The sequence below is a fragment of the Parus major genome, chromosome 10, assembly GCF_001522545.3.
Source record: "Parus major isolate Abel chromosome 10, Parus_major1.1, whole genome shotgun sequence".
Classification (NCBI taxonomy): Eukaryota; Metazoa; Chordata; class Aves; order Passeriformes; family Paridae; genus Parus; species Parus major.
In genome coordinates, this window is record NC_031779.1 from 9,719,478 (window position 1) to 9,743,618 (window position 24,141).

A 24,141-nucleotide genomic window follows, 5' to 3' on the forward strand; every position below is an offset into this window, starting at 1 on the left:
AAGGAGGATGGCACTGATGCCAACATAATGCTTTCTTTATTTCTGCACCACTCGAAGCCAAGAGCAGTAATTCCCACCTGACAGCATGCTGCTGCAGGATCTCTGGAAGGAGTCTTATCAACCTTGGGCAAAGTGCCTTTAGGAGTTATTCCTGATACACTGTTCTACTACACGTGAATACACATATAGCATTATAATGTATGCATATATTTATATCCCTCCATATATATTTCAGGGATATAGTCCAAAGAAGTGGAGAAAATGCACTTGCTGGCCTGATGCTGTTGCCTCCTTCCATTAACTTAAATAGATTAACATATTCCATTCATTCCTGAGAGTTCACATACCCCTTGGAACCCTTTACCACAGACTTAAACAGAACATGTGGATGAGATTAATCTTTTGTTAAATACTGGTATCACATCACTGTGTTGTAGCCCATGAAACTTTGTATATTAGCTTAATATATTTTAAATAGCAATCATTTACAGCTGCTATTGAGAACATACAGAAACACATTTCAGTTCTGATATACAATTAAAACCACCCTGAGACATAGAAAGACAAAGATAAACATCAGTCATAACACATAACTAGACTAACTTACGGACTATGCATTGGTTTCCACCAGGTAACGTTTTCCATCCAGGGCAGCAGTAGGCATTGTAACGTGATCCACACACATTTGGTCTGGAAAAAAAATAAAAAAGAATAAGGATGAATTCTTATTTTTGCTCAGAAATGTGTTTTAAAAGTAGTGGCATAAAATGGAAAAGGTAAATCACTGTAATATATATGTCAATAATTAAAATTAGAAGTGTCGTATGTTTTTATCCTGTAGTTGTTGGGGTTTTTAGGTAACATACACTTTTATAAATGAAAGGTTACATTACAAGCACAAAATCAAATCAGTAACATCTGAACAACAGGAATAGAATGGGGAAACCTTGTCTCATAACACTCCATATCCGAAGAAGTAACCATCCAGGTTTTTTGAGCAAAACTCACACTTGAATAAAAAATGAGGGATCCCATTCCAGCATCATTAATAAGCACAAATTAAATCTACTGCTCTTTGAGTGGTAATTTTTAATCTTCCTGTTGCTTTCCCTTCTTTATTCTAAAGCACTATTACTGATCCCTGTTTTATCCATGAACAAAACTGTGTATGTGTGAGTAAAACATGCCAACAAGGACATTAGCCAAATAAATGAGTCAAGATATGTTAATTCTTCATTAGGAAAAGTTACTACCAAAAATAATCAAGGATGAGGGTGTATGTAGTGAAAGGGTCCTATGAAATGAGGGGCCTACTGCCCTCCTTAAATGATGCATCCACAGGAATTTTTCTTTCCAACCCATTCCTCTCATCCACATTTGCCCTGTCAAATAACTTTATTACTAGAGTTTACAATGAATGCTGACAGGACATGACACTATTCCTATCATGATTTTATTGACAAAAATAGAAAAGTTTAAATTATTCTATATCCCTCATACATAATAGATTTTTTTAAGCTATATTGTCCTATTTATTTAATTAATCTATCCATGCAAATAAAGCTAGTAAGAATACCTTAAAAAATGGGAACATGCGCCTTCTTTAGTGTTATGCTTAATAATTCCAGCAGAGGAAAATTTTACAACCTTTATTAATATTGTGAGAAATTACTCAATAGATTAATGCAGCTAGAACCAGCTAGAAACTTCCTAGGAACTGCTATATTAAAGTACTGTATACACATTAGAGACAGATTTAAATGTTTACTGTTTTAGGAAGGGTTCTATAACTATTTCGTCCTTGGTCTTTAACAAAGTTCTTCATTGCTAGTATTGCAATGTCTAAGTAAACAACAGTTACTTCATATGGTGAGGCAACTTAAGGCAAGCAATCTCAAGATATACAAACATTTCTTTATGCACGTTTTTTAACTAACCAGAGTTATATACTGTACTGATTTAGCAATATGCATTACTCATGCAATTTCAAGTACTCTGATTACACCAATTTCAGTGACACCTACTCTTTCCAGCCATGGCCAGAAACTACTTAAGTCAAAGCAAGCACTACCATTATGTTCCACTTGTTCTGGATAATTACAAAGTAGTAACTCAGGTGAATGTGAGCAACACAATTGGACTTGTTGCAGGGTCCTTTTCCCTTCCTGCAACTGGTGTTACGACCCAAAGCCTTATTCATTTAATTCCAATGTATTCAGTTTTAGTAATGTCAGCTACTTTCCTGCAGGGCTATAACCATGTAACTTTCCTAGAGTTCCCTGTTCATCAATGCCAAATGTTGCTCCACAATCATCTGCCAAGTAAGACTGGCAAGCAGACAAGATTGCTTTTCACCTTCTCCAGTTAGAAGAAATAATGGAACTTAAGCCAGAATGGGTTTGTTGCTACCTGTTACAACCTATGGGCATAAACCACCCATTTCCAATTCCAGTTGGTGAGGATCCATAGAAGGCTGATCATAAAGTGATGTTTATGTACTCTGTCAAATTTCAGTCTCAGCAAGTATGTGGCTTTGGGGACCATCTGGTCCACGTTAAGAGTCAGGAGCAGATTTCTGTGTCACAGAAAAACCTGCTTTTAAAAATCTTTTTCCAAAATGGGACTCCAGAAAACCTAGATGTGCCAGCAACCATGAAGTCAGAGACCCTAAGAGCCTTGAAGCTGTCCACAAGGTAGGCTAAGCCATACACCCAGGAGGCTCCAAATCTGGTGTGGCGTGCTTAGCTTTGGGAAAAAAAATAAAAAAGAAGTCATCATCAAACTCTACTTCTATGGAACAGTTTGAGCCTGACAAGTGCATTTTCCAGTGGAACACTTTTTCATCAGAAGGCTGCTGTCTAGCTTATAAAAAAAACTATATAAAGGTCTGAATGCTGTTTCTTTGAGACAGAGGGAGTATTCTTAAATCATGCATATTTGTAAAATTACTTTGAAAATAATTAATTTTGAAGGTTAAATTCATTGGTATTTATGAGGTGATCAGACACTATAGCAATAAATCCCCATAAATAAATAAAGTGTTCAAGGCAATAATAATTTACCTCATGTAAAATCATGGAAACTATCAATCAAATTGTAAAGGCTCTATCATGGCACTTACTTTAAACAGTTACCCACTTTGTGTTAAATAGAGCATATTTTCCTGCTGCTTTATAAGCTATGAGTACTAAAAAAGAGGTTTATATTCTTATAAAACTGTTTTCTTGAACAACACTAGAAACAGAATTGAGTTATAAAATCTGATTTGTAATGATAAAATAAGCAAAAACATATCACATATACACCCTGAAACCACCTACAGCACCTTCCTTACACTCCAAAGCCCAGAGAAGGAATAGAGAATAACTCAGAACAAAGCTGTTACCATTGCAATATTAAAAAAAAAAAACCAAAAAAAACCAAAAAAAACCTAAGCAAGTCTTTAATTTTATTTTAGAGTCACTTAATGCACTTGTAAAGTATAAAAGGATTTCTGTAATGGTATGATGCTGAGAGACAGGATGGCTGATGCCCAGAGTTTCATCAAAGATGTCCAGAGTAAATAAAATATTGCATCTTTGATTAATGATACGCAAATAGCAAGTCAGTAGCAAAGTGAGTTGAATTATCAAAAGACTTTAGACATGAGTCATCAACTAGAAAAATCTTTGAACAGCAGAGAGAAAAAGGTTCATCTGGAAATTCTGGTAATTAACACTTGAGAGTGATAGGTTTGCATAGATATTGACAGCACCTGCAAGCACCAAACTAGAAGATCTTTTTCTTGAGAAACAGCTCTCCACCCCGTTACGAACTAAAGCCATGTCGGTGCCTTCCCGGCGTGTGGGGAATGAGCCTGGCAGAGCTGCAGCATCGGCTCCTTGAGATGGACACGCGTGGTCCTGCCCGGTCAGCGCGGTGATGCAGCACAGCCTCTCAAATGAAAGGTTTCCTTTCTCCACCGGGCAATACTGATGTCACCCACGGAAAGGACAGACTGGATCTGTCCCTCCCGTGCTTCCAGAGCCCTTGGCTCCGCAGGGATGCGTGGCGGCCCGGCTCCTCCGACCTGTACCCATTACCCAGGCACTGCGGGTGGATTAGCGGAGCCAGCACACACAGGTAAAATAATAAGAAGCAAATCACGCTAAGCTTGGCAGAGTCTTCTTATCAGCTGTAACCAGGCAGAGAGGGTACGTGACAACCAGAGAAGTGAGGGAGACTTTCAAAAGCCCTGTGTGAAGCCAGCAGCAGCGAGCACCCAGCCTGGGAATGGCAGGGACGCCTCCGGCACTGGGACTCTCGTCTGCGGGGTCCCGGCAGAGGCACGGTCAGAGCCCCGTGCTGCAGCCTGCCAGCGGGGAGGGCCAATTCTCTACATCCCCACTCTGCCCTGACTGTGACCCCTCGAGGAAAACTCAGCCCTGTCCGGAAGAAAGCATTGCCCATCTGCGACTCCCATGGGAGGAAGAGTTTCTGGCACTGCTTTGAGCGAGGCTTCAGGCAGAAATTTTGTCAGCAGCACTGCCATGCACCGGCCAACGCTGGCGTAATCTGTGCTGAATCAAACCCAAAGCACGGGTCTGAAATAAATTAAACAGAGACCAGACAGAGTGGGCAGAGAGCAGCTGAGAGAGCAAGAGAAACAGCTGACTACCAGTTAGAGAGCTGGGATGCAGGGATACTGGGAAGGGTTTCTCATCGCTCCCTCAACTCGTTTTTCCTCTCCCTAGGAAAACACATGGGTATTCCTCCTTAAAAGAGAACATTTCATGAACAACTTCTATTAACTATTTGGCTGCAGTGGGAAGCATATGACCCAGTTTTCTGGCAGAAAAATACAATTTGAAGCAATATCATCAGCCAATGGTTCTTTTTAGAGAAAGCTCTGCCTGTTTTTCTTCTTATGTGGGTAACTCTGGTAGCTGCTAAAACTGTACCCATAACTATTTACTGATCATTTCCACATAAAATTGGAGTGATGTTTCCGTGCTTCCACTGAGTTAAAAAGAATGACAAACTGCACCTGAAACAATGGGAGGCTGCTCTTAAAATACGTGCTTAAGGCTCCAGAATGTGATGATTAATGGCTTTTACTACTAGGTTTCAAGAGACACAAAATCAGATCTATACTTTTTGCTGTAAACCAGCTTTATGTACCCAACTAAACTTCTCAGTGTCTCACAATAAATACTAAATGCACAGACTGGTGCAGCTCTGCTGACTCCACTGGAGTTTTACTCAGCTTTCCCACGGAATGAAGAACTTCCATTGCCAGATATAGCCAAACTTTAGTGGACACGGCCATGAGCAATTTGATTTTAGTTCACCCTGCTCTGAGTGGGGGGGTTTGACCACATGGCCTTCCAAGATCCCTTCTCACTTAAATGACAGAAGCCAAGTATGCATAAATTAGAGGTCGGTATCTAAAGCACCTCCTTTAGCTGTGCTGGCACCTATCCCCTCCTCCAAGGATCATCAAACAAAGCAGAACTGGGAGGGGAAGATCTGGTTCCTAGCAGGATGCAGCAGTAGCAGCTACAGCACATGACAGGCAGCAACCCTGACACACCACAGTGCTCAAGCCCCAAGGAAGAAGCCAGGCTGTGCTTTGAACTCGCCACTTTCAGTGGGTACATCCACAAACTGAAAATCTTCACTGTGCATTGGACAGAACCAAAAACACAGACACTGGTCTCCATTTAGCATTCATAAGGCTCATTTCCAGGCACCTCAAAAAGTTTAAACAGACATTTCTTTTCTGTTGTTTAGCTAAATATTGTAGAAATAGGATGTTTTTATCACTGTGCAGTGAATATCATTAAGACAACTCCTGAAGCTATTTATTTCAATGATATAAAAGGAAAACCTATGAAACTATGCTAGACTCTGGAACAAACACAATATTCAGCTTCTATTATACCATAAAGAATAAGCATGCACTTTTAACAAAATATAGTTTTTACACACAAAGGATTGCATCTGATGTACTCATTTTTACACTGCAATAAGCTAACTTATGCCATGCAGAGAACCTAATATGATAACTATTTCTCACTCTGACAGTAAGGATACCGCTGTCCCAGAATCCTGGCTCAGTTCAGCTAAAAAAATAACATGCTGAGCAGCTCTATGGGTATCTTTGGCTCTGGCCTATGTGCAAGTCAAGAGTTCAAAATGACATGCAAGTTTCCTGCAGCAACACTGAACACTTTTCTAACCCTAGCCTCCATCACACTGTGACAGCTAAATACAGCAATCCAACAACAGCATTGACATTAAGAGAATTCCTCTGCACTTGCTCTGAAAATCCAACCCTGTCTTTTACAGGGACACGCTCATCTAACCTGACAGCCAGGCATTGTTCTCATTCATAGCCAGGGACAGACGCGTTTCTGGCATGTATTCCTTCATTGTTCCACTTGAGAATGTCAACGGGTCCAGTTCAAAACCCATCTACATGGCTGTATAAAGTACATCACCACAAGAAACTATCTGCTGGGCCAGACAAGTGCAGCAGATAAACAGGAAGGATTCATCAGGTACTTTTTTAAAACACACACAATAAAGACCAAGCTAAAAAGATATATTCAGAGGACAACAAGTCTTTTCTATTTGGTAGCACTAAAAACATCCCATGGGAAATGGATGTAACTGATGGCTAAGGCAATGCTTAGCTGTCCAGATGTCACTTCCAAGAGGGGAACAGGGAGAGATCATTTCACACCTCCAGGTCTAGTCCCCATACTCACCATGTACCTACTAATGGTTTCTGAGGAGGCAAACCTCTAACAGCTTCCCAAGGAAAAGTACCCAGGGAGCTCAGGATTTCCACCAGCCTGTGCCCAAGATGAGCAGCAGCACCAGGGCTGTTGTGGGGCACACTGGCCAGATAAACCCAAGGCCAGCCAACCCCTCGTTGAGGCTTCCCTGGATGCTGCAGGTTGTGCTGGTGTCACCAACCATCCCCCATCATGGAGGACACCCAATCCTTTAGAGAGTCTCCTATACCTAACACTTGAATCAATACTGTCAGAGAAAACCCTTAACTGTTAAGCAATGCTATTAATTTGTGTTTTAAGTGCTCTTCCTTCTTCCTTAGGCTACTGAAGATTTATTTTAGGTAAGTTACCAGTTTTTCTCCTCCTCCCTTCACTACACACTATTCTACCCTTGTCTCTCTCCTTGTTGGGACAATGACTCTACATTTTCAAAAGGCCAGTTACCTGCACATCTACCACAAGGAAGCAGGAAAACACTGTTGATACAGATCCCACTGTTTTAGTTCAACTTGTCCCTCCCTAGCAGACATAGGTAATTTACGCTATACACGGGGAAGAGAAAAAGATGGAATATTAGTGAGAAAAACAAAGAAGAAAAAAGACAGGAAAATAAAGTTCCTGAAAGGAAACAAATTTTAATTTGAAACCTCAGCTGAACATCACTGAATATTCTGATGTCCTCCAGCAAAATATGAGAGAGAGGGAAGCTTGAAAAAGAGGATGAAAATGATTAAAACTGTAGACAAAAGAACTGTGGCTTTCATTTGGTATTTCTGAGGCTATAATGGTCATGAATCATTTCATAAAATGAGAAGTAGAAAGGAAAACAACAGATTCTTCAGCAAGTCAACACTGAAAATATTTTTCCAGATAAAAGCTAGACCTCCTTCATACTTCAGTGAAGATCTATAAGCAAAGCCATAAGGCAGAGGTTTTAATTTAACAGGCTATATTTTACATCTCAATGTACCTTCCAAAGAATAGCCTGACTTTACCGAACTGTCACAAAAAAACAAATGATTGTCCTCATGCCTCTATCTGCACACCAGCCTTAGCATGAATGAGGCTGTTCAGTAGGTCTGAAATCATTTATTAAAAAATTAAATAAATAAAACTAAGTGGGAAAGTCAGAGTGGATGAGAAAACAACCAAAGGAGAAATGTAAGATTGAAAAACTACAAATATGTTTCCCCAGCACAGTGCAATGGTTAATCAGAAACACTCCAGGCCACAATTGCTCCATTCTACAAAAATATTTACTGAGTCTGAGGAGCAAGACCAAAGTGACAGACATGCCCCTATATCTTCTTCATCTTTAGGGTTCAGCAGGGAGATGAATAAGAATGAGATGGGAGTCACTGTCATTGCAAAACAAAAAAAAAGTTAATGATTCATTTCTCACTATTTTCATATGTGCACATTCAAAGATCTCAAGGTCCTAAAATCTTATTTAAGTAGAGATGGCCTCCTATTACCCAGGTTAATTATTCTAACAATCACAGGTTGCTCAGATCATGAACATATTTAAAGTGACCTTTGTCAAAAATTGTATTGAAGTTCATACACTAAACATTCAAGTTTGCAGGATGGAAGAGGAATGACAAAGGCTGTCCTAAGTGAGCAGCAATGCTGAGCAACACACCGCAGGAAAGGAAAATAAACATACAGGGAAACAGAAGCTGTAATCTTATTTGATAAGGACGACTGTAAGTGAAGTTGACAGATGGACTGTTCCTGCCAAGCTCTGACCCAGAGATCCTCCCTTTGCTCCCGTATCAACTGAGAGCATCCCTATGCTTACTTCAAGTCTGCATCCAGCACAACCCCAAAGGTTCTGACATCTGTGTGAAGCTGCACATAGAGCAGAACTTATGCAGTGACCAAGGCAAACAGACACAGGTGATACAGAATCGAATGAACAACTTGTGGAACCACCACTGAATACAAAACGTATCCTGTGCTGGCTAACAACAGGGGAGAAGTCTACTTTTATAAAAATTAAGTAGGCTCTTGATTGAGGAAAGTGCAGCTATGCCTAGCCAGAGTTTCTTCTGTCTCCTCAAAGCTATTCTCTCAGGAAACCTGCACTGCAAACTGCAAATTACTGCACCCTGCTCCAGCAAAACACACTTTCTGCAGGTGTTGTTCTTCCCTCAACCCTTTAGGCCTCCAGTTTCTAAAGACAGTATACCCCATCAATAAAAGTTCAATTAAACACTAACAAACTGAGATCAGGAAGTCCCCCAAAAGACACCACCTCACATAAGATTAGACAACTGCATAACAAATCCACAGAAAAAATTATTACCTGGAACACAAAGAAAGAAACAAAGTACTATCCATTACATGTCTTGTGTTCTGAGTAAGGGCTGTGGGATTAATCTATTTCTAACCTGTCAAGCAATTAAATCATAGCAACAATCAGCCTTAAAGGACCCCTCAGGATGTCCCTTCCTGCAAAGGGACACAAAGTGACAATCCTGATGTGAAGCCCACCACAGGCCAGCTGTGACTGGTCCTGCAGCATCTGGGGCCAGTGTATCAGGCCAGCCTGATACAACCAAGAGCTAAGCAGACAAAAATTAATAAATAGATATATGAGAGGAAGAAAGGAAAAGAAATACATCCAGTCTTGTCTTCCTCATGTTCAACATGTCACCTTGGCACAGTGGTGCTGCATCACAGGAAACCTGCTTCATCTTAGTCTCCTAGGCTGATTTTACATTTCCAAAACTATATTATTTCATACAGTACATCAAGAATGTTGTTAGACTGTTTATTATAGCCTTTTCCCTCTGCTTGCTCTATTTATGACCTACTGCCATAAAATGGCAAGAAAGTAATTATCTAATATATTTTAGAAGAGGCACATGGCACTTCAAAACCATTTGTATCTCATTACAATATAATATGAGAAAGATCACAGAGAGGAAAACTGGCTAAGCTGTCAGATTCACATGTGCCTCAGAGCCTCCCCCTGAAAGGGAGACTACAACAGTATTCACCAAGAGTTTTAACCACAGGTTGCACTGGCATGCCCAAAATTAATGAAGTCCTAATTCTGCCCTACAAAATACACAGGCCTAGAAGTCTATCTGATAAACCAGAATTTGGATTAAGGCTGTGCCTTCTATAGAGATGGTGTCCAAATGACACAATTTGGATATCTAAAACGAGACTACAAGGACTATAAAGTCCTGAAGATTATTTACTTTTTACTGGTTTTCTCCTGCTCTACAAAGTTGCACCTACATCAAACCACATCACACCAAACGAGAGGAAACACATATATGAGGCACAGTGCCAATATCTATGAACTTATTTCACTCCAGAACTAGATTTCCAAGGATCTTTTAATAACAAAAGAACAGTACCACAACCATGGCAAATACATTCAGAGAGGTGCAGAATACTAACATCACATGTAGTTACCAAGGAATTCAGTTTCCACACTTGGATATGCTGGAATAAAAGTTCTTCATCCTCCATGTAAGCTTTACCCCACAGAAGCAGAGGACTGGAAGGAGGCCAGCCATGCCACCTGGAAGCCAGGTGAATGCTCCAGCACATTGGCTATTACAGCAGCCTGCATGTATTTTTAATTAAGTTTTTATTTCCAAGTATTCAGGCTGCCTCCCGCTTGCAGAGTGGCATTGACAAGGTGTGGCAACAGCAGCTGCCCAGAGGTGTGCAGGCCACAAGTGGCAAGAAAAATCTTTGAGGTTTTTCAGTATAAACAAATATTTACCAGTACAGAAAGTCTGCTTTTCTTCAGCAGGCTTTTAGTGGTAAATATTGGTTTAAAATGAAAACCAGAAGCCCTAATTATATAGCTGAACACTAGAATTAAGTTATAGATTTATAAGATTACTCTATTTCAAGGAGCACTGAGGCATAAAAAGGGTCAAATCCAACCAAGTTTACTCAGGGAAGTGTATCAGTAAACCTGTGGTCTTCATCTGAGATAACCAAAAGAGATTGGTCCAAAAAAAGCTCAATCCCCTGTTGAATACCTTTAATACAAGAATTCTATGAATCCTTTTGGAGCCAACTATTCTGTTCTGCAATATTTGCTATCATTTCAACTTAATAAAACCAAAGAAATTAAATCATTCTTGCATAAATACATTTAATTAGTCTCCTAATTAGAAACATGTCAGAATTCAGCTATCTTGAAGAAACTGCAATTATTTCCAAATTTCTGCTATTTGTTAAGCAAATCATTGCTTTCTTGGCCATTATACTGAGAAGAGACCGATAAACATGACAAACATTGCTTAAAATATTATTAAGAACTGCCTGATACTCATTAGTGCTTGAAGTCATCTAGCATCATCAAAAATGAGAAATCCTAATTAATTCTAAGATCTTTGAGTATGATATCTTGTATTCAGACAAGTACTAATCAAATCATCACTAAATTAATTTTTGCTTTATATTCAAATGATTGAAACACATAAGAGTGGTTGTCTTGAAGTATATATTGTTTAGAAAGAACTTCCTGTTCATGGCCAGTTTTGTAGGATTTCTTTCTTACAGAAGTTGACACTGCATTTTTGCATGCTTAAGGGATAGCAGGATAATGGCTTGATGCCTAATAGCTCAATACAGTAATATCTGTGATAAAATTCTGGGGATCTGGAGGAGAAGTGTCTCACTAGCGGGTTATTATTTTAACTTGCTGAATCACAATGAATTCCAGCAACATTTCCATGACCAGAGAGCCTAGTTATATTTCTTTTTCATAATTACTGCCTTTATTCTGATTGCTTTCTGATCACTTACAGGCATCAGCACATAAATATACATTGAATTAGGCCAAACACAGATGGCATTAAAAGGACTTCATCTCTAATGCCTCTGAAGCAGGATTGATTCAAACTACATAAGCAGCGAGTGTAATGTCTTAAAATGAGAACCTAAGAGAAACTTCCAAATAATTTATAATTATTAAAATTAAAATATGCTTGTAGAATCACATTATACATTCAGACAGCTCATTGCCATAAACAATGAGGTAAAGGTCACACAGATGAAAGCAAACATCTTCTGCAGTCAACAGCCTGCAGTAAAAAATGTTAAGTAGGAAAAATCATGAGAACTGAAACAGATCTTAAGTTTCTTCATTTTAACATACAAGGCCAGTATTCACACATACATTAACCTCAATACTTAATACTTTCAAATGCTAAAAGACTTCCAATAGTCATTATAATCAATCACACAAAATGACTAAAGTGTAAAAGGGTTTTCTCTAAAAATGCATCCTCATGTGCCTTACAATCAGAGCAAGAGTTCATTTCAAAATGAAAAGAAAGTCTTAGTCGACTGTAATAACATGGGAATAAAGTTTCCCAGCATCTGTTATGCCTTGTATTACAATTAACAGATTCCCAAATGTCTTTATACTGATGAACAAGTTAAAAAAATACTGTCTTCTTGTAAAATCATATTTTTAGTGCTTTAGTCCTCCAATTACAATGAATAATGTATATATAGTTCCTGTACATTCAAAATATGTTTTCCATCTGTCCTTCCAAATTCGTTCCAACCTTGTCTGTTAGAATGACAATTCTTTTTATTCACTCTGTACAGGACAGTACCACACCTAAGAAAGTGCTCACAACTTCTAAACTGAAAATATCCAGCAGGATTCACCCAGCAATGATGAAAATGTCTGTCCTCCAAGTAATTTGGGGACTCTATACTCAGCCTCAAATCAGGGTTACAAAAGAAGGTCTAGCAAGAAACCAAACTAATAATTTGTTTTGTCTTTTTCTCAGTTCATCTGGCAAATTATTATCCTTGTTAAGAATCTGCTTCCCAGGGGCACTCATTCATATTGGTAATATTCAAAAAAATTGACCAAGATACAGAATAACTAAAATTTATGTTGACATTATTGCTAGATTTTCAGATTACTAAGAAGATACATAACTCATAGATAACATACAATAAAAGGAAGAATTACTGCAAAGGACATAAAATATAGCAGGCTTCTGTTAAGTAGAAGATTGAACTCCTAAAATTAAACACTTACCCTAACCCATTTTAGATTCCAAAAATAATTAACACTTGAAATATCAACCCGGATGCACTATTATTATGTCTAAACAGCACAGTTTAAAGTGACAGTTACACACACCAAAGAAATTTTATCCACAGCTAATGTGCCTCTAACTTTCACCAAGTCAGCACAGTGTACTAGATGGCATATTCTGTGCCACTGATAAAAAAATTATTTTTATCAGTTTGATATTAACTCAGAATCCTGTAACAATAAAAGTTATTAAAACATCCTAAAGAATAAAGGCACTTTCTAATAAATGTTTTTCCTTATCATCTTTTATTGCTTGCAATTAGTCCCTCAAACTTTACTGTACATCCTTCTCACCTCCTAGATTTTGTCACATCTATTTTGGATCTGCTTTGTCCAACTATTTATTTTGTGATAAGGTATATGGAAATTAAATAAGAGAGTCTGATCCTACAAAATCAGATCAGTGAAAATTAATGTTGACAGCTTGCATTCATTTTTGCAGCATACAGATCTAAAAACAGAAATCTTTTTCAATCAGGCAAGCATTAAAAAGCCAAGATTGTAAATCCAAATATAGGTAAAAAGCACTACAAAACTAGAAGGAAGTTGGGAAGAAATTAAAGCACATTCTTCAAGGCCTCTAACAATAAAGTTGTAATAGTTCCTTTTCGAGAAAATAGGGGGCAAAAAAAGCAAATAGCTTGCATCCCTTACAGAAGTGTAACCATTTTAATACTTTTTTTTTTTACATTTCTCCTCTGTCTTACAACAGAAAAAAATCTGGCCATGGGCTGAAAAGGCACATTGGATCACCTGAGAAAGGAAACTTCTTTTTTATTACTTTATTACAAACTTTTCACCTTCAGTGAAATAGATTTTCAACTGCACATGCAGGCAATGCCTTTCAGCTGACTTCACAACTATTTTTGCATTGGAAAGGTGTTCCATTAGAATGGAGAAAAGTTTGCCTGATGCAGATTTAACCTTTAAAAAAACCTCTCTCCTAAGCACGTACCACAATGTTTCTTAAGAAATTAAACTCTTGTACACTTGGGCTCACTCATACTAGTAGCAGATAGTTAGAGAGTCCGTATGAGAGCGAAATGGACATCACAAAAGGCTCAAGGTGGAGATGAGAGAGGGCAGCTGATGGAAAGGGCATGCTGTGGGCTCCAGGCATCACCGTTATTCTGCTTTATGCAAAGTAGAAGCGCGGGATGCGGGAGGAATGCACAAGCCCGCCGTGCGCCTTTATCTAAGGCCTTACTAGAAGATAAATTAGCAACCTCCGCGCTGCTGCGGCTCATCCTCACGGAAGCATCGCCCACCCAGAGGTGAAGTACGGCTGCAGGTCGCAGAGGACCAGCAGCCTGTCCAGCGGGGGGGCTGGGGGGTGGCGGGGCTCCGAGCCCAGAGCCCCGGCATTACCCTGTGGTGCTGCAGGCGGCGTCCGGCGCCCCCCAGCCCAACCCGCTCCTCGGTATGGACAGCCCCAAGGGGGCTCGGGGAGCTCTCGCACCCCCAGAGCTCCCACCGTCAATGGGTTCTGGCTGTGGATACACACACACACACACACACACACGCAGGCAGATGTGCGCCGGCTGCCCGGCCCGCGCCGCGGCACCCGGGAGGGGCCGGGGCCGACCCCGCACCTACCCTTTGAGCGCGTCGTGCCCGCCGCCGTGCCCTCGCCTCTTGGCCCGGCTGGACCGGCTCTCCTTGGCGCTCACCCCCTCGGTGTGCCCGGCGGCGGCGGCACCAGCCTGGGACGCCCACAGCACGGCAACTCCCAGGGCGATCCCCAGCAGCCGCCCCCGCCACATCGCGTCCCCCGAGCCCCCGGGCTGCGAGCGGCCGCTGTCTCCTCTCCGCCGCCGAAGACTGCCGGTCCCCGCCGCCCTGTCTCCGACCAGCCTCTCCAATGCGAGCTGCGAGGGGAGAAACGAGGAGGAAGAGGAGTTAAGGGCTGAGGAAAAGCAGCCGCGGCCACCCCGCGCCCCCCGCCGCCTGCCCCCGCGCCCCGGCGCCGTCGGCCCCCGGCCAGCCCGGCGCTATCGCGCCCGCGAGAGGCGGCGGCCGCGGGGGATGGCGAGGGGCTGCCCGGGGCCGCGCGGGCTCTGCCTCCCCTTCAGCAGCATCCGCGGGGGCTCCCGCACCCGCCGCGGACAGACCGCGGCCGCCGCCACCGCTCCCGAAGCCGCTCTTGGACTGGAAATGGCCCCTGGCCACGAAACCTCCCGGCTCCCCGAGCCGGGCACCGCTAGAGCCGCAGCGGCCGGAGCGCCGCGGGCAGGAGCCCCGCGCCCAGCCCGCCCGCCCGGGAGAAGCCGCTGCGAGGAGCGCGCACCCGCTGGAGCCGCCGCCGCCGGCTGCCGTTCCCGCTGCTGTTCCAGCTGCGGCCGCTGCACCCGCCGCTAATCCAGCTGCGGTTCCAGCTGCCCCCTCCCTCCTCCTCCTCCTTTTTCCCCTCCTCTCTCCCCCCCCCCTCCTCTTCAAGTATCGCCCGCCCAACCCTTTCTCGCGAGAGAGAGGGGAATAAAAATGTTCCCCCCACCCCCGAGCCGCCAACCCGGGGGCTCCCGGCGGTGCCCGGGCGGCTCCTGGCCGGTCGCGCCGTGGGTCACCTGCGGCCGGCACGGGGCTGGCGGGATGCTCGGCCCCGAGAGGCTCCCCGGGAGCCGCGGGAAGCGTGCGGTGCTGCCCGGGAGGACGCGGCGCTGCCGCTCCCTCCGCTCCGGAGGCAGCTGCGGCCAGGCAGCGCTGCCAGCTCGGGTTACCCCGCGGGTCCCCGGCTCGCACGGCGACAGAGGCATCAGTGCCTGGGATAGCCTTAATGCTGAGCCAAGTGTGTCAGACAGGAGCGGAGGGAACCGAAGGAAGTGCACGCCTCTGCCTCTGTCTAAATGCATGTAGATATGTATATGTAGAGGCACTTACTTCCTAGAGGTGCAGCATATTGCATCTATAGCTTATGAACAATAGCATAAAGGTATCTGTTTCCCGTATAAGGAAAAATAGCATCGATGGTGGCTTTACCGGAGAGGCTGCTGCAGAATGAATAATGTCCTTTCTAGTAACTAACATGGCACAGACACCGAGACACCAAACTCTTCCATACCTACTCCTAAATCTTCACAGCCAGCTCATCCTTCTCAAGGAAAGAAAGCCATGCAGTTCTAACCACAATAGCAGCTTTCTAATCCTTTTGGATGATTTTTATCATCAAGGAGAGTGTTAGATTCTGCAAATTACAAAACAGTTGTTTGACCATTTCAATGTCACTGTTTTACAGTTTAGCATCAAGACTGTCAGAGTATAAGGTAAAATGTAGATGTGAAATACTATGAGATACTGGCCCAAGAAAGAAGTAATGGGTTACAGAGTATGCCACTTCAGTGGGGCATTCACCCTACCTTGATCAAGGTTCAGGAGAGTAGCAGCCTACACTTTATACCACTATTTTGTAACTTGTACAAAATGAACAAATTAACTTCAATTTGGCAACTGATTTGCAGTTTGCACCACAGAAGTAGAAGTTAGGGGTTGTGATTAATGAGAAATATTAAATTTTCTGTTACAATCTAGTTGGATAAATAGGAATTTAATTTGTCAAAGTTTTTGTTTGGCTGACACGTAATTATACAAAGAATTTTTTATGGCTATGCTTGTTGAAGAGACAATATAGCATTGCCTAAAGGATTTTGTATTTCTTTTACAGTGTCAAAATTTGCTCAAAACCAAGAAAAAATGAGGATAAAGGTGGTAGCAATTATCCCTTCTATTAAGAAATTCAGGACATGCAGTACATTGTTATACAGTTCTCTTTCTACACTATCATCTATGCATACAGCAAAATCTAAACATTTACTTAGTTATTATTGAAGTTAAACTGAACCTGCAAAAATGTTGCCAGATATTTACTAATTATGTTTATAACGTGAAGATAGAATTTACGAGTAAACAAAAGTGAGTTATGAAAGGAATTCTGGGTTGCTATTTACTCCAACATTCTTTTGGTTTCAACATTTTCTGTTTTAACCGCTTTAATTTTGTGGATGAGCTACCAGAAAAATATCTAGTCTGTGTCACAGGCTAATGGGATGACTTTCTCATATCTTCTAACACATTTTATGATTTTTTTTATTTTTTTTTTTTGTATCTTGCATGGTTGCAGAAATGTGGATTACACTATATGAAGTAATGTTACATGATATGTGGGCTGGAAGTTCATTAATCTAGTGAAATATGTAGCACATCATCAGCTTCTAGTGTGTCATTTTAAAGAAAATGCTTATACATTAGAAGTACTTACATTGTTGACAACTTTAAAATGGTGCCCACCTGGGTTCTCAAACCACTAGAAAAATACACTGCTGCAAGCCAAAGACAACTTCTGCTCTCTGCCGCTGAACAGAGCTACTAATAAGGGTCATCCACACTCTTTCCCACAGCCACTTGAGTATCTGCAAACATTTGGACTCTGAAGAACATCTAGACAAACAGATTTCTATATGGCCTCCAAAACACTTGTCAGCCACTTGAAGTTTCACTTAAGGGGGGAAAAAACAAGGCAACTAAGAAGTAATTCGGATGATCCAGTTGATCACCATTTCCTGTCACAAACAGAAAGATGAACTCTCAGATTAACCAAGATCCAGAAACTCAAGTGATATTTTAGTTCCTTGATGAGACCATGGAATCAAACCCAAAAATAAAAGATGCCAAGAGCAAGACATGCAACATCATTGCTACATGCACAGTGGAATTTTCCATAACATTTAAGCAACTCTTTTTCCACAATGCTCATTCTTCCAGGTTATTTTCCGAATCTTAGAGGTGCATTTTGGAGGATGTAGATGGCATGGATTGTGGTGGGAGGGCCCAAAATCAGGGCAGGATAATTACAGGTAGATCAATTAATAAGTAGGAATGCTGGAAATTACAAAAACTAGGCTTTACAGTTGGGTGTCACCTGGGAAACACAATGACCCTAAATATTTACATAACTTCGAACACACTTTCAATCAAGTCCCATACATTCCTCTCATAAGACATCCTACTTGCTAACCACACCTTAGTGCACCTCCAGTGCTTATCACCATCATGTACATAGATCATTTTACACAGTGCCCAAGTTACTGACATGTAAGTGATACTCACAGACATACTTACTTGTCCTGCTGTTTGGTTTACATTAAAACACTGAAGTTTTCAGTGCTGGTGATCTTAGTGCTCAGCAGCAGAGATGCAAAGTACTGATCTTCCTCCTTGCTAGCCTTTGGCTGACCAGTCATCTTCATCTTACTCAAACACTCCTTCCTGAAGGGTGGTTAACAGAATAGTCATATTTCAAGGAAACTGTTTTGAATTGTTGCAAATAAAAAAAAACTTATCACTAGAAGTACTATGAAAAGTTGGGAGCTCATTTCATGAAGTTTTTCTTCATTTCAGTTGGTATGAATTTTTTCAATAATAGCATTTTTTTTTAATCTTTAAAGTTACTCTAACCCAATTGAGCAAAAATAAGTATGTCAATCTTTAATATTTATTAAGAGGGCCTTTATTATGCCAATGAAAACAAATAGTGTGGGAAAGTTCTGGTGTGTGTATTTTTTTAAGTACATTAGAAGCACAAACAGTAATTACATCCAGATAACAAATTAGCTGGTTTAAATCTAAAAAAAATAATATAAAAAAATAGGTAATTCAAATTAAAATACATCAATTTCTCTTAATGCTGTTTGGTCAGACAAGCTGTGATAAGTAGCTATGGAATCCATTATTAATAGATCAGGAGACATATTTCACTCAAGACTTTTACTTAATTTTTACAAGTGGCTTAATTGAAGTTTTCATCTGTCAGCAGAGTTTACAGTGATGGAGAAGGAAATCCAACCTACATTAACATATAATTCCATGATTTCTGATATGTGCAAAGTGTTGTTGTAATATTTCTGTAATATAAGAAATATGAGAGGAAATAAGTTCTTTCTTGGCTTAGACAATAGGGGCCTATGCACTTCTGCAGAAATTACAATATTATATCTCAGTTGTATCCTAAGAGAGCATAAACCTATTACATTTTATTACATTCAGAACACATCTCTCCTATTTATGCCTCTATGGAACAGTTTAATGCAGATCTTACAGTTCTAAACAAAATAACATCTTTAATTTACAAGAAGGCAAATTTTTATATCACCCCACCAAAAACCAAACATTTCTCTTTACTTAAGATCTGAACGAAACAGATGTTCTTTCTCCTCTAAAACACCTGGATTCCTCAGTATCAGTAATAGAGAAAGTACAAGGAAACTCAAGAGAGGCCCTAATTAAGACATTCCCTTCTCAGTATTTTTTTTAGGAATGTTCTCTACCCCATTCATAGTTGCTTTTGTTTCTAAAACTAGATCTCACTTTAAACCAATCCTTCCCCAGTAAGGGTGAAACCTAACATTCATCTCCATTTGCTGAAGGCCGATCCATTATCAGAGTTATTCTTTACAGGGCCCTAAAGAAAACTAAACCAGAAGAAATTCAATGACTTTTGTTCTACCTTCTAGGTAGGGGAAGCACAACCTATTTTTGTAAGACTAGTGTTGAACAGAAATACAATTAAAATACAATGGAAATTTATTTTTAATCACAATCTAATATACATACAGTGATGTATTTAATTCTATGTATACTGCTAGAAAATTTATCTTAGCAATAGCAATTGTTTCTTTGATTTTAAAAAAAGTTTTAATCCACCCTTAGTGCAAGAAAAGGAAATATATATTACTACCTTGTGTCAGCTAATAACCCTGTCAGATTTAATGGTAATTTTGCCACAGTAACAGTCGCAAGCTAAGCTTCCTCAGTCTTACATTTGTCCCCAAAGACTTCTTAAATCCCACCTGTAAACTCAGAAGCAAAGTGAAACAGCTTTCACAGCTTAGCATAAAATGCCAACTGATGGGTGAATTTTCAGGCTAAAACATTGAGCAAAATGGATATAGCTTTTTATCCAAATTAATACATTCCAAGTGGGTGGAAATCAGTAACCAAGAGCCTCTTCTTTAAACTGATTTATGCAGAACTCCCTACTGACTCCAACAAAGACAGCTGAATCAGGCCCTACATTCCTTCAAACACTGTCAGCAAGGGATTGGGTGTCTCTGCCTCTGTTTTCCATCTTAGTGTTCCTCTGGCTATGTGATGTCTCAGTTGATAGGGAGTTGCCCCATGATGCAGTTGAAATAATAAAATAGGTAATAAGAGACCAGGGATTAGACTCTGAACCCACCACATTCCATTTGCAAGGCCCTTCCTTTGAGAAATAACACTATGAGAGCATTGCATACAGCTCTCATAGAATCAATGATGAGCTTAAATAGGAAGAAACTTATGAAAGTCCTTCAGCCCAGTTCCCTGTTCAGAGCAGGACCAAGTTAAGAATGGGCTGCTCAGGCTCTATCCAGATGAGTTCTAAGTATCTCCAAGGATGGACGCCACACTTTTCTGGAGTAACCTACTCCATTGTTCCACAACCCTTGCTGTAACAAATTTTTCTTAGTACAAATTTTTCTTAATACTTAGTAGGAATTTCCCTTCCCTAGAATTTGAGCCTGCTCTTCATCCTACTACTGCTCACTACCCAAAAGAGTCGGGCTCTATCTCTTCTATACCCTGAAGACAGCAGGGAGATACTCTCTAACCTGTTATTCTTAGGTTTGGATGAACCCCCTGCTCAGACAGCATTGCTTTAGCCTCTCACCATGCTGGTGTCCTCTGGCAGGCTTGCTCCAGATGTCACTGGCTTTTGGGTTTAGGGGTGAGTGTGGTTTTCCTATGCCAGGGTGCCCAAAGTTGGATACAGTGCTGCAGATGCAGTTTCTCAAGTACCAAGAGAGGTAAAGAATCACTTCCCTGCACTGCCTGGTTGCACTCCCATAACACAGCCCGCCTCCACTGCAAGAGCACCGCTGACTCACAGAGGACAAGGATGAGTCTCTGGCCAGAAAAGAGCTCAGAACAGCTCTGATCTGCACTTTCCTTTATTCAGTAACTTTCAAAAGGCTGACTTCATTTCCTCAGGTTTTCTAGATACCAGTAAACTGAGACAACCTCATCTAGAGTCTGTGATTTCTTACCGGGTATAAAATCATTTGGGGATTTCCCTCCCACTTCATCTGTTGAAAGTATTAAAATTTACTTACTGAGGATTGCTGGGGCGTTCTATCAGGTTCACAAGTTTCAGCAGCCAGCCTTCATTGCCTCAAAATGTCCATCAGATGCAGAGTCTTTATACACCACATTGGATAGAACATGATCCATTTATTAATACATACATCTTTAATATATTGCATTGTGCACTTCCAGTACAGTTACTTGGGTAAATTCAGCCCACAGACATCAATAGGAAACTTCCTATTAACTCACAAGAGTATTCCATTTCATTTTTAGCCCCTTCTCATTTACACATAGGCTCAATCCACAGCAAATGGAACAATTTGCAGTATATAGATACTTTATAGCTATTTTTTAGGATAAAATCAGGTTTTCTTTACTTTTAAGGAAACAGGAAATAAAAATTGCAGTTAATTAAGAAGTATATTAATTTTGCCAGTAGCCAAATTAAGTGAAAGAAGCTATTTGAGGAAGAAGTTGCAATAGATTCCACATACTGTGGTTAAAAGTGGGAAGGGACAGGAAGAAAGCTCTGTATGTTTTTTGGAGCTTGAAAACCCTTTTTTTCTCTCCTACAGAAAATTAAGATACAGGGATAGAGTTAAAATCTATTCCTTAGATCACCTGAAACTTCTACTAGTAACTTTTACGAGTTTCTCTTACAAATTACTCAGACTATGCTTAAACGGTGGAAGAAATTCCAACAATAAAAAATATTTTCAGCTTTTTTTGAAAAACAGAATTACTGCCTGTAGAACGTCCCTAATGGTTTACAAATTATCAACACCAGGTCCACCCAAAATTGCTGTTACTGTGATGAATGGGGTGGAGTTCAGAAGAGATTGAGCTGCTACATTTCTTTTTTAAAGAGTCAGGTTTTGACACTTTACAAATTTGAAATAAAGATGTTGAACACTTTTTCTAGCTTTGTGAACTCCTTTCAATACCAAGAAAAATACCACATAACTTCAGACAAATAAGAATGGAGGTCAAATAGGCACAGAGTCAGCAGAGGAAGTGTCATTTGAAACCCATGAGGGAGAGCCAAGGAAAAATACTTGACAGGAGATGCTTGGGAAAAAGGACATCTATATCTATCTATCTATAGATATATTAATATATATTAATGCTGACTTTTCCCACTCCTGTTCATCAGTAAAAGGAAGGAAGTGTAATTTTATGGCTGAAAATGGATGATGTAAATAAGGAGATTCATGGTGCCTTTTCAAGATAAGGAAATCTTTCAGAGGCTCCAGTCTGGACACATTTTATGATAAACTATTGGGAAAACAGAGTTTCCCTGCACTGCAATGATCTGGAGAAGCTTCCCTTGGCACTACAAGCCTAGTCCAAACCCAAGATTTTTTTTTTCCCTCTCCACTTATTTCAGTGGAGTTCAGAGCATGCCCTGACTTCAGTGTGGTGAATGCTATTCCATCAGTTAAGCTAAGCTAGAGCAATGAAATTTCTGAAAAGAGCCCATTACATGGATTTGAAAGCTTTATGGAGAACTGGAAACAATTCCTTCCAAAGAGTTGGCTACAAAGTTTTTCCTCCTGTTAAAGCATGCAATCCTCTTTTTTCATTGGTCTGTACATGAGGCTCTTTACCTGTTGGGGTTTTGTCACAAACAGTGAACTAACAACAAAAAGCCTGTGCAGCCTTGCTGACTAAATATTCAGAGTCCTGCACAGTGAAAATACAAAGTAAAATCCCAGAAGTGTTCTCTCAACTAAGAAATAACTGCTTTTAGAATTTACTCAAACTTGTAAAAAAATAAGTTCTTCAAAACTAACATATGTATCATGCTCTAATATACGTGTTCTAGAATGTCAAATTCAAAGCTAAATGTCTTATAAAAACAACTGTACCATTATATCTGTTGAGCAGATCACTGATATGCTTGTGCCAACAACAGTCATTCCCCATGGAACCCTGAAAAAGCTGTTTCTTCTAGGGCAGCTCAGCATTTGAAATCTAACTATTATTTTCCATGTTATTTCTTTTTGTTTGGTTTCCATCTTTCCCCCATCACACACTCCATTTTAAGGGCAGTTGACTTAGGCAACCCTGGTAGCTACTTACCCTGCTTTGACAGGTTTGTTTCACAAGCTGTCCTTTCCCTTCCTGCAGTCAAAAATTGTATAATAGCATTTACAAGTAAAAAATAAAGGAAAGAATAAATTCAAAACATTTTAAATGGAATATTATCAATTGTGCCACTGGCTACACTCATTATATGGGAAATGTGTCCTGGGTTTAACCAAATCCCATCTGGACAAGAGCTCTTTTAACATATTTGGAACTAAATTCTATTAACTGTGATTTAAGAACCAGAGCAGAAAGAAAACCTGAAGAACTTCTTCCATTCATGAAGAATGCAGGTGGGATGTAGCCCAGGAAGAAGCTGCAGATTAACACTACAGCTGAGTGTTAATCTGCAAATCCCAGCTATAAACCCATCAGAATCTGCTCTGTTCAGCCCTGCTCCTGAGCTACCAGCAGACAGCTGTGTCAAGAACACTCTGTCTGACAACTGCCAGGTGTAGAAGTTGCTGTTCTTCAGATGATCAGCAAAATATGTTCCACGGTGACCAGCACTTCTGCAAGAAAGCATTCAGCAGTATGGTGATTTAATTTACAAGGTTGTTCATAGTCCAGAAGCTCTCAGAAAGCCCAAGTAAGACTGGCTACTGCAGTGTATGAACAGGTCAGAAAGTAAGCTGCAGACAACTGGCCACTGTCTTTGATACCAGGGTCTAGGCAAGGTGCAGCAGCATTGGAAAGACATTTGGACAGCAAGGCAGAAACCTGTGCAGCAAGCAACCCATCTCTTGGGTTACTCCAGAACTTCATTTGCCATAACAGAATCTTAGAGCTTTTGGATAGGGCCTCTTACACAGTCATTTTAAGACCTGTTCTCCTAGTCAACAGTCTCATTCTTCTCAAACTACAAAAAGGGAAGAGAATAATTATAAGGGTGGCAGAATGTGTCTCATCATTAGGGATTTTAGCAAGTATTTATCAGTTCTATTCAGAGATTTGTGGAGGTGACTGAGCAGTGGAACAGGTTGTGCAGTCTCCCTTCTTGGAGATATTCCAAATCCCAGGCACCTGACTCTAGGTGACCCTGCTTATTCAGTGCAC

The 24,141-nt window shown here is 40.6% G+C and overlaps 1 protein-coding gene across 4 annotated transcripts in view; it reads right to left on the minus strand.

Annotated features, from left to right (window-relative positions):
- The window catches only part of FBN1 (fibrillin 1), a 145,577-nt gene extending 130,825 nt beyond the window's left edge, over nt 1-14,752 (minus strand). For 3 of the 4 annotated variants that reach the window (XM_033517080.1, XM_033517079.1, XM_033517078.1), the window contains exons 1-2: nt 14,479-14,752; nt 608-690 (exon numbers count right to left, since the gene is read on the minus strand). In XM_033517080.1, the coding sequence (XP_033372971.1) occupies nt 608-690; nt 14,479-14,645 (250 nt within the window). In that variant the 5' untranslated portion in view covers nt 14,646-14,752. The remainder of the gene's footprint in view (nt 1-607; nt 691-14,478) is intronic. The other variant, XM_019007901.2, reaches the window with a different exon arrangement.
- Between the last annotated feature and the right edge of the window lie 9,389 nt (nt 14,753-24,141).